This window comes from Sesamum indicum, linkage group LG2 (genome assembly GCF_000512975.1).
Source record: "Sesamum indicum cultivar Zhongzhi No. 13 linkage group LG2, S_indicum_v1.0, whole genome shotgun sequence".
Taxonomy (NCBI): Eukaryota; Viridiplantae; Streptophyta; class Magnoliopsida; order Lamiales; family Pedaliaceae; genus Sesamum; species Sesamum indicum.
Genome location: NC_026146.1, coordinates 18,420,824 through 18,432,035, shown reverse-complemented (window position 1 = coordinate 18,432,035; position 11,212 = coordinate 18,420,824). Strand labels below are relative to the sequence as shown.

Genomic DNA, 11,212 nt, shown 5'->3' with positions numbered 1-11,212 from the left:
GGATCACCGGAGAGGATGCCGTCGAATCACAAATCAGCTTCCCCATTTATCTCTTTTTTTAATTAATTACTAAGTTTTATGAATTTTGGTTGGGGTTTCTTTTTATCTTTTTGTTCCTATTTTTTCAGGAAAAGAGACGTTGGAGGAGTGGGTGGGGGGGGAGAGAGAGAGAGAGAGACAGAGAGACAGAGAGATTAGGGTTAACGGATAGATTTTTACGGGGCGGGAGGGGTTTAGGACACGTGGGGGGATGTAAGAGGGTAGCGTGAGCCGGCGTGGACCAGCTAGAAATGAGGGCAAGAAATGTCTATTGAAACGTGGAACCAGATGATTGGAAAGACATCGTTAGTTTTCTGGGTGGCTCTCGAGGTAGTTGGCTTTGCTCGTGGACAGACGGGCTTCCGTTCCGAATTGGTAGCAACTAGTCCGAAGGTAAAAGCAATTTAAAAATAATCATATACATATAGTTACCAACTTTGTTTAGTTTCCACGTAGTTAAAGCAAACAATATTGTCGTTTAAGTCATATATACATTAGGGTCAAAATTTGTGATGACCTGATATCTTTCACGGAATGGGTCCATTTGACATCTTTGAGTGGAATGATTGGCTTTCACATATATATTAGATTTGTTGAGATAATTTAAATTAAGAGTTCATGTGATTCAATTAAGAAAAAAATAAAAGAGAGAGAGGGAGGGAAAAGAAAAAAATAATATTTTTTCTTTATATTGTTTGATATGATTAAAGGGATACAAATTTCAAATATTTGGTTTTATGTATTCACTTTTTCGTCAAATTTTGGACGAAAATAGAACTCCGGAGATGTTTCATATACATACATCCCCTCCATCTCTTTCGCCTAACCAAACTATCTTTTATACATTTTTTTTACTTTTACTTCTCTTATACCCCAATTTTTTACTCCAACCAAACATACTTTAAAACCCTCCAATGGTAAAATTCATATATGCTGAAATTATGGGGTTGTAAAGCTTGATCTCAATGTAATAAATGCATACATACAAAAATGGAGCTTCCAACATACTTATAAATTTTCAAATGTTAGAGTCTGTACGATCCACACGTCACCTAGGACCATCGAACGGACTAAGGATCCACGACTAGCAAGTCAGGTCACCGAATCAGGTGGGTGGACTTGAACCTAACTCACGCAACAAGATATAAACCCTTTGCCTATTTAGGGACTGTCTGACTTTTTGTAAGGTAATTTGGTCTTTTATGATGGTTTTTACTATTACTCCTATCATAATCTCCCACTTTTTTTAGTGCATTTGAAGAAACACTTAACAAAAAGTGTGGTGGTCTTTAATTTTGACCGCCCACTTTTTTTAGCCTTACACCACTGTATCCGTTGAATCTATCACGAATCTCCATAACGAGATACTATAAATACTAAGAGCTTACCCCTCACATTTCATGTCATCATAAATTCCTTCCCCCTATTTGAGAGCACATGGAGATCGGATCGATACCCCCCAGATTTTTTACCACCTCGACCTCGATCCTGTATTTGAGGTAATCTTTCTCAAACTCTCTTTTACTATATCTTTTCCCGTTGCCACTAAACGTACTCATAGCACTTTTAGGTCAAGTTTGACCTTAACCTCAACCTCTTCTGAAGATTCTACAGGGTTCTAGTACATTCCCTCGATCTAATCCTGCTATTAAGTAGGTGGATCCCAATCTTATTGAGGTCGGGGCCCCTCCTCCAGACGATAATCCCGAGGTTCTCCTGGATATGCATAATCTCAAGGTTATCAGCCCTTCGGTTCTTATCTACTCCAACCTTAAAAGCCATCCCTCTCAAAATTAGGCCGAAGTTTCACAATCCTCTTGAGTTCGAGGTTATCATCCCACAACTCATAACATGCTACATGTATCTCCTTAGAGGTGCAGGGCATTTTATGTATCCATGCTAGAAGGAGGCATTAGATTTTTGTTCCCCGAGCTCAAGGGCTTATTTTTTGAATGATCTTGATATTTGTCCTGTCTAATTGTCTCCCGACAAAATTCACTATATTATTATTTTTGTCATAATAATGAGAATTTTAAACTCAATCTTAGATTTGAAATTCTTTTTTTGCGATATTCTTTAACTGCTTCTGAAAAAATGGGTGAGGGTTTTTATTACCTAACCACTAGACCACATTATAAGTTTGTCATCGACCTTCCTTCTAACCTCGAAAACTGGTGTGAGATCTTTTGTATATCCGAGTTCCTCCAGACCAACCTTGGCCTTGTCGCAGTGATTGATGCACCTCTAAGCCCAATTCGATTACCTTTGATGACGGTTTAAATAAAGATATCATCAACAACTTCACCATTTACAAATATCAGGCAAATAAGCTTATTTCCAAAGAGATTCTAAAACTTGATATTCGTAGTAACTGGTCGAGCAAACAAACTCATACTTGTGAGTCTGGTCTAGCACTATCAATATAAAATGTCCTTTTGATTTAGAGAGAACCTGGATAATATTTTTATTTAAAACAAAAAAATCCTTGCACAACAAGGATAAGAAAAAAAGAGCTAAATAGATTTTTAATCGAAATAAAAATAAAGCACGAGTTTTGGGATCCATCTTAGACATTTTCATTTCCTTTCTTCACTCCAATTTCAGTTACAAAAATTAAATTGTTAGTTGAATAGTTTAATGGGAAATATATAGTTCAGTGGTTTAAACAAATTTGTGTTGAGTGCAGATTTTGCTTTGGGAAGTTGACATACATATGATGAAGATGGGGGAAAGTAGAGAGTGAAATGATGGTATTAGTAGACAGTAGGTAGTAGCATCAACGTACTAGGTAACTGATTTTGGGCAAGAGAATTTTGTTTGTCTTGGGTGGACAAAATTAGTTGGGCTAGTTTGTAGTTTAATGGATGGGAAGTAGGTAGTTTCCAAAGTATTGGATTATTAATTGATTGAGTTGAAGAAACATGAGTCGTGTCATCCTCGTTGGGAAGATGTTGAACTGAAAATAGTAGATGGTGATGAATGATCATTGCCCATTTTCCCCCTACCCAAAGGCCCAAATAATCTTCCTCCAATGCCCACACGGTATTCAAGACCATCAGCCACATTAAAACAAGTAAATCATACAATGATATATTACATATTATGAGGTTTAATTTACTAATTAACATGTTTTATTATATATAATTTATGAATTTGGCGCGTCAATAAGTTTAATTTCTTGTTAAAAGGGTTATCATCATCATCATCACTTGCTGTCCTAATTATTCAAACATATATATATATATATATATGTTTATTGAATAAGCAATCACGCTAATATATGAGTTTCTAGAGAGATTGACTAATTGATTATATATGGTCTTTCACAACAGCTGTGAGCTGTTAGATTGGAATTTTCCTTCGGTCTTTAACTTATAATAAAGGTTAGTAATATGGAAAATTCTACCCAGCTACTCAGATCACAAACTTCAACCACCATTCTGAAAAGGTTTCTTTTAAAAATAAAATAAAATGTGAACACCCTATATTTCAATCTCCTTCCTTCAACGCTACTACTAATAAATTGATCATAACACGCTAAGCCAATAATTATAATTGCAATAATTTTGATTCATATATATAAATTTCTCAATTAATCTCTAGTTATCACATCAGACTGTACCAAAACATACATGACTAGTTACGATGGAGCGAATTCAACTGAAGCTGAGCAGCAATTAATTAATGAACAAACATGCATGAAATAATTTAAAAGAGTGATTATATATACAGTAGCCTCACATTGGGACTTATCAAAAGCAAGACGTACATCACATGCATATATATCGCACCCTTCAACTTAATTTCTCTAATGTTTTCCCATATATATATATTGGTGTTACAGTATCAAACCATGTATTCACTCAACCATATATATCATCTATATATATATTGTTAGTATATATACTAATATTTATTGCATTTTAATATTTAAATTAAACAAAAAGTATAAAACCTTCTGTATTTTAAAAGTCGGCTAAAAACCCCTTTATGTTTTAAAAATAGATTAAAAATCTCCCTATATTTTATTAAACATAGCTCAATCGCCCCCTCTCCGTTAATCTAACTAGTGGTGTTAATTTTTTTAAGAAATAACCATTATACCTTTACTTAATATATATTATTTCTTATTTTAATGACCATTGAATCTTTTTTGATCAATTGATCATTAAATCTAATTAATTAATTTCAACTGTTAAATTTTAAAAAATAAAAGGTCTAATTTAACAAATTATTTAACTTATATTACATATAAATAATTTAAAATTAAAAAAATATATTATTGTTATATATATATATAAACTAATTAACCCACCCCACCCCCTCACCTCACCCCCGCTGCCCCCCCCCCCCACCACCCACCCCCCAAAAACTTTACCCTAGAAGCTTACTAACTATCTAAGTGTCAAGTCCAAAGAGAGGAAGGCGCACTTCGAGCGGCTTTGTCCTCTTTTTCCTTCCCAATGAGATCTGGTTCTCGAAGCGGGTTCAGACTCAGATGAGTCTACCTCGACAGGAACCCTAAAAGGCTGGCTGGGTTTGTTTTGATTCCATCAAGCTTCTCGTTGGCTTTGTTGCATGCTTTACAGAGCTTCCTATTATATCTATAGCTTTTTTAATTAATTTTAATTATATTAATTAAAATATATTTTAGTTAATTAAGAATATTTTAAATAATTATATTTTTTAATTAATTTTAATTATATTAATTAAAATATATTTTAGTTAATTAAGAATATTTTAAATAATTATAGTAATTAAATACTTTAGCTAATTAAAAATAATTATAATAATAATTATTGTAATTAAATATATTTTTTAATTAATTAAAAATAATTTTAAATTTAACAATTAAAAATTATAAAATTACTTGAATTTAAATATAATTTAATTTAATATTTAATATTAAATAAATTAAATATAAATTAATATTTCAATTTAAATTATAAAAAAATACAAAAATAAAAAAGGACATTTTAGTAAAAAAAACACCTAAGAAAAAAGTCAAAAACAGTTAAAAAATACCCCCAGATGCACAAAGAACGTGAGTTTGCACCTTCCGTTAATTACTAACGGAAGGGATATTTATTGTTGAGTTTTACAAAACACAGAAAGATTTTAGTCTATTTTTAAATCAGAAATGGGTTTTTAGCCGACTTTTTAAAACATAGGGGGATTTATGCATTTTGTCCAAATTAAAATGTATGTTTCTTCATATTCCTCCTATTGAAGTTGATGTTGTGGATGTTTATGATCATAATATTTGTAATAGTATTTCTCCATACCATCATCCTAATGCTACACCATATTCATACATACTACTACACATTTATCACCACTTTCTATTACATAATTGTCCGCTAATTCATATTAAGATGGTAGATGATTTCTATACCTGTAAAAGAGGACTATTCTACTTGTTGTGATACAAATATACACATATACTACACGTAACTATAAGAGAGAGCCATATTATATGTTGGAAAGTGTTCTTTTTTTTTTTTTTTTGGAGCTTAGGCCCCTATACATGTTCAGAGTGAGTTAGAGTTGTACCTTGTCGGGCTGTTGTATCCTGAAGGGAGAAGTCAAAAGTGATATTGTTGGACTAGTGAAAAGTTTGATGTAGTGAGCTTGAATCTCCTTAAAGAGAGCGACATATCCGCACCTTAGCCTGAAGATTAATTTTATATCCGCGCCTTAGATAATAGAAATTTTAACTCATAGAGGAAATCATAAATTTATCACTTTTATTGATGATTTTCCTAAATATACTTACGTTTAGTTGATAAAAAATAAAAGAAATGCTTTTGAAAAGTTTAAAGATTATTTCCATGAAGTTGAAAATTATTCAGTAAGAAAATAAAAAGAATTAGAATGATAGGAGCCAAAAATATGAGTCAGATGAATTTAATTATTTTGTTATATCGTTGGGAATAATTCATGAAGTTACTCCATCATATTCTCTTGCATCTAATGGTGTAGTTGAAAGAAAAAATAGAACATTGATTGATTTGACAAATGTCATGCTTATTGAATTTTGTGCATTTCAAATCTTTGGGGTGAAGCTATCTTAACTGCTTGTTATGTGTTGAATAGGGTGCCACATAATAAAACTAAATTAATTGTGGAGAGGTTATAGCCAAAATTGGGATATCATAGAGTTTGGGGTTGTTTAGCCTATGTAAGGTTAACAGATCCTAAAATTCCTAAATTGGGAGTAAAAGTTACAACTTGTGCTTTTCTTGGTTATGCTTATAATAGTACAACTTACAGATTTTTAAATTTGGAAGATAATGTGATTAAAAAATCAGGCGATGCTATATTTATTGAAGAAAAGTTTCCATTTAATTTTAAAAATAGTGGGGTTCAAATTATTGAAAAGAATATTTTATTTTTACCTAGCTCTTCCACTTCAGTTTTGGAAAATAAGAAAAATAATATTTAACTAAGGAGAAGTAAAAGAACTAGAGTAGAAAAAGATTTTGGTCCTGATTTTTATATTTTCAATATTAAAAATGAACATCTTACTTTGAAAGAAGCTTTTTCATCACCTGATTCAATTTTTTGGAAAGAAACCGTGAATGATGAGATAAAATCTCTAATTTCAAATAAAACTTGGGAGTTAGTGGATTTTACCACCGGATTGTAAAACAATTGGGTGTAAATGGGTCCTCAAGAAAAAATTAAGTCGGATGGTTCAATTAACAAATTCAAAGATAGACTAGTTGCTAAAGGTTTCGAGCAACTTGAAGGTCTAAAGTTTTTTTTATACGTATTCTTCGATAACTAGAGTGACATTCATTAAACTTTTAATTGTTATTACTGCAATATTTGATTTGCATATCCATCAAATGGATGTAAAAATTGCATTTTTGAATGGGATATAAATGAAGAAATTTATATGGACCAACCTGAGGGTTTTGTGAAAGTAGATCAAGAAAGCAAGATGTGTAAATTAACTAAATTCTACATTGCTTAAAACAGGCACCCAAGCAATAGCATAAAAAAATTTATTCATGCATGATTGAAAATGATTTTAAACCATATGAGTGTAACAAGTGCATCTATCATAAGTCTTGGAATAATTATTCACATGTAATTGTTGGCCTCTATGTGGATGATTTGTTGATCTTTGCATGTTATTAAAGAGACAAAAAATTGCTTAGTAGTCACTTTGACATGAAGGATCTTGGTGAGGCAAATTTTATTGGGTATGAAAAGTACCAAAACATGTGATGGTATTTTCCTTGACCAGTCGTATTATGTTGATAAAATTTTGAAAAAGTACAATTTTATTGATTATAAGAATGTTACAACTCCTTTTGATCCAAGTATTCACTTATTTCCTATGAGTATGGAAGTAGGCCGCTTCCTATGAGAATTGGACTATTCTAAAAACCACTCATAAAAATCGAGATAGCACATGATCGTAATGTGCTGGCTAATAAAACTCATGTTAGCACCTTGATTATTATGTGTAAGTAGTGATACTTTATTTCCCCTAAGCAATCATAGTTCAAGTTTGAGACCACTCTAACTCTGGAGTAGAGGTTACTGTTTCACTAAGTGGAGGTTCAATACGGAGCACACCTTCATTATGCATAATAGTCTCCCTTCAACTAGTATACTCTCTTTAATTTTAAATTTAAAATGAGCGGGGGATTGTTAGTATATATTAATATATATTGCATTTTAATATTTAAATTAAAATGTATATCTCTTCATATTCCTCTTATTGAAGTTGAGGTTGCTGGATGTTTATGGTCATAATGTTTGTAATAATATTTCTTCAATACCATCATCACACTACTACACCATATACATACATATTACCACCCATTTATCACCACTTTCTATTACATAATTGTCCACTATTTCACATTAAGATGGTGGATGATTTCTACACCTATAAAAGGAGATCATTCTACTTGTTTTGTGATACAAATATACACATATACTACATACAATTAAAAGAGAGAGTTATATTAACTGTTCGAAGGTACTCTGGTTTTGTGGAATTTTGGACTTTACTACTTATCTAAGGTGAGTTAGAGTTGTATGATGTTGTCGGATTGTTGTATACTGGAGGAGATAAGTCAAAAGTGATACTGCTGGCTAGTGAGAAGCTTGCTGTAGTGAGCTTAAATCTCCTTAAAGAGAGCGAGATATCCGCACTTCAGCCTGAGATTTATTTTTATATTTTCAACTATAAATAGTTATTTTCATCATGATATTAAAATTCATTTCCAGCCTGCATATATATTTTGCCAAATCTACCCTTTTATTTTATTAAAAAAAAATTGATCAGCTTAGTAATTTTAATATTTTTATAATAATTTCATAATTATATTTTTTTTCTCTTAACTACCATTACTTCATATTTCTCTCTCACCTTACTTCTTTACATTTATTACAATTTATAAAAAAAAAAATATCATCTCACATCAAGATTTTTTTTATATGCTCGATGCAACAATGATTGATATATTTTATAATAACTTGGACATATTAAATGTTTATATATATATATTGAGACGATGGAGGCGTACGGAGGTGCTTGTGAGCATTTTTTAATAACGTACGTCAATTATATATAATTGAGGCCAATGAATGAATTGAATAGGCTTTGAACTCTTTTTTGTCCTTTGCAACAAAATTTCCTATCAACTTATGTTGGAAAATGACGTCCTTTGGAAATTATGGGATTAGTCAATTCAAAGGAGAAATTGAACATATATACATCCATCTGAAAATGAATAAAAATATGAAATGTGTATATATATATGTAGGCACTGAAAATGCGTCATAATTAAGTGGTTGTATAATTATTTTGGTTTCATGTGTTGATTAATGGATGGATATGATGATTAAAATTTGTGACAAGCTCTTTTGATGTAGAAAAATCAACATAGGGGTTTGAGTGCATGAGCAACAGTCCACCAATGTGGACTATGAATAGTAGCACTACTTGCATTATTTCCACATCCCTTGAATTCCTCTCCAATTATGGCATTTAAATATTACAAAGTCTAGTGCACGTTGTTGAACAAAATACACACATACATACATACATATATATAGGAGACCAACATATATATATATATAATACGAATAAGATCGATATTGGTCTTGGATATATACATACTTATATAATTAACTACAATTATTATCAATAAAAAAATATAATTAAGACATATATATATATATATCAGAACATAATCTGAAATTGTGTTTTTAAGCAATGGAAGTTAATTTGGTCAGCTGCAGATGAATTGGAAAAAATATTTGAAGAGGGCAGAAAGGAGGAACACGTGCAGTGCAGCCTGTGCTTATATTTGACTCTCTGAATCTGATTAAATGGATTCCCGTTGACCATACTGTGCTTGGCCGCCTCCAACTCCAAACACTCAATTCCTATAAATTAATTTCCTTCCCTACCGACCACTCTCTCTCTCTCTCTCTATATATATATATATATTAGCTAAGGGGAGAAATTAATTCATTTCTCTTTTTCTTTTCATGAAAACTTGTTCAAATAATTTTTTTTAAAAAATAATATTCTCATAATTCAGTTTTAAAAAAATCCTTTAATTTCATGCAAACAAAATTCGTTAAAGAAATGGAATATATCTTGGAAAAATTAATTATTATGGATGAGTTGGTATGAAATTAAGGATGAATGTGGAATTAATCACATTCAAAATAAGAATGATGAACGGGCAGCTTAATTAATATGTTTTCTAGGGCCCCACAACCCCACAAAATCTGATTGTGCTAAAATACCAACCATTTTTATCATCATCACTTAAAATCTTTTTGACTTTGCGTGCCGTTTACGACTCAAAGCACTGCATATTGAGGAGGAGAGATTATTAAATTACTACTATACATATATATATATATAGCCGCCTTTCAACTTTAATTAATGATCCAATATCTTTAATTATTATAATTAATAATTTCTATATATATATAATATCCCCACCTGGCTAGCGAGCTCTGTCTCTCTCTTTTTCGTCTCTCTCTCTCTCTCTATATACATATATATGTATATATAACCACGCACAAACCCAAAAATTCTTGTAATTATTTCTATAAAATTAAATTAGTTTTTGTTTCTGATGATGATGATGGATGAGAATCATCCTACCATATTTCACTACTCTTCATCTTCAACTCCACAAAATTCTCATCATACCCTATTCAACAATACGGTGATGACTTCTCAAGCACAAAATTATGATAATTATGATGATCATGATGAGAAGCCTAATAATAATGGAAGGTACGTAGGCGGACAGAATGAGATGACGACTGCCATGGAAAATCCGTGCTCCAACTCCAATGCAAACCATTTAGGCAAGAAGAAGGGGGAGAAGAAGTCTTGCAAAAAACCTAGGTACGCCTTTCAGACCAGAAGCCAAGTTGATATACTTGATGATGGGTACAGATGGAGGAAATATGGTCAAAAGGCAGTGAAGAACAACAAATTCCCAAGGTTGGTTATTAATTATTTTTTTCCTCTATTAATTTCTCTCTTTTAAATTATGTATATACAAGCTCTTCAATTATACATATATGGCTTAATTGTGTAAGTTAATTATTTGGAAGCTGATCAAATTAGGAAACATATATATAGAGACGTAATTATTAAAATGGGTACTAGTACACAAAAATAATTATGTTGTTTTTTAATATTGTTTGATGCAGAAGCTATTACAGGTGCACACACCAAGGTTGCAATGTTAAAAAGCAGATTCAGAGGTTATCTAAGGATGAAGGGATTGTAGTGACAACCTACGAAGGGATGCACTCACATCCAATCCAGAAATCTACCGACAATTTCGAGCACATTCTCAGTCAGATGCAAATTTACACCTCTTTCTAAGTTAGTTATCACTAGCTAATATTTAATCCTTAATTAATTTAAGGTCCTATACATATATATATATTAATTTATAAGATGGACATGCAAGAGTACTATCATCACTTACAATAAATTGTGCGTACCTCATAAATGGATTCATTTAGATATATATATATATATATATATATATATTGACTCTCTGTAAAATCATGTCATGGTTTAATTCATTTTTTTCTTTCAGTTAGTTGTCTACATCTCATCTGATTAATTTCTCAATTATTTGCACAAATTAAACTTGATTACGAG

General features: G+C 31.4%; 2 protein-coding genes and 1 long non-coding RNA gene across 5 annotated transcripts in view; 2 read left to right on the top strand and 1 right to left on the bottom strand.

Moving 5' to 3' along the window:
- Positions 1 to 194, bottom strand: part of LOC105156720 — a gene marked incomplete in the record, with an annotated part of 3,035 nt that extends 2,841 nt beyond the window's left edge. The window contains 1 exon segment of the mRNA XM_011072941.2: positions 1 to 194. Coding sequence (XP_011071243.1) covers positions 1 to 46 — 46 coding nt within the window.
- On the top strand, positions 1,455 to 2,086 carry LOC110011618. The gene is made up of 2 exons (XR_002286666.1): positions 1,455 to 1,538; positions 1,645 to 2,086. It is a non-coding gene; the product is annotated as an uncharacterized LOC110011618 (long non-coding RNA).
- Positions 10,028 to 11,158, top strand: LOC105156719 (probable WRKY transcription factor 75). Of its 3 annotated transcripts, none has more exons than XM_020698550.1 (2): positions 10,028 to 10,537; positions 10,762 to 11,158. In XM_020698550.1, exons 1-2 carry the CDS (start codon positions 10,161 to 10,163, stop codon positions 10,925 to 10,927), a joined length of 543 nt encoding a protein of 180 aa, XP_020554209.1. In that variant the 5' UTR covers positions 10,028 to 10,160; the 3' UTR covers positions 10,928 to 11,158. The 3 variants fall into 3 exon arrangements, with proteins under 3 accessions (XP_020554209.1, XP_020554208.1, XP_011071242.1); XM_020698549.1 differs by having other exon boundaries at positions 10,753 to 11,158; XM_011072940.2 differs by having other exon boundaries at positions 10,036 to 10,537; positions 10,750 to 11,158.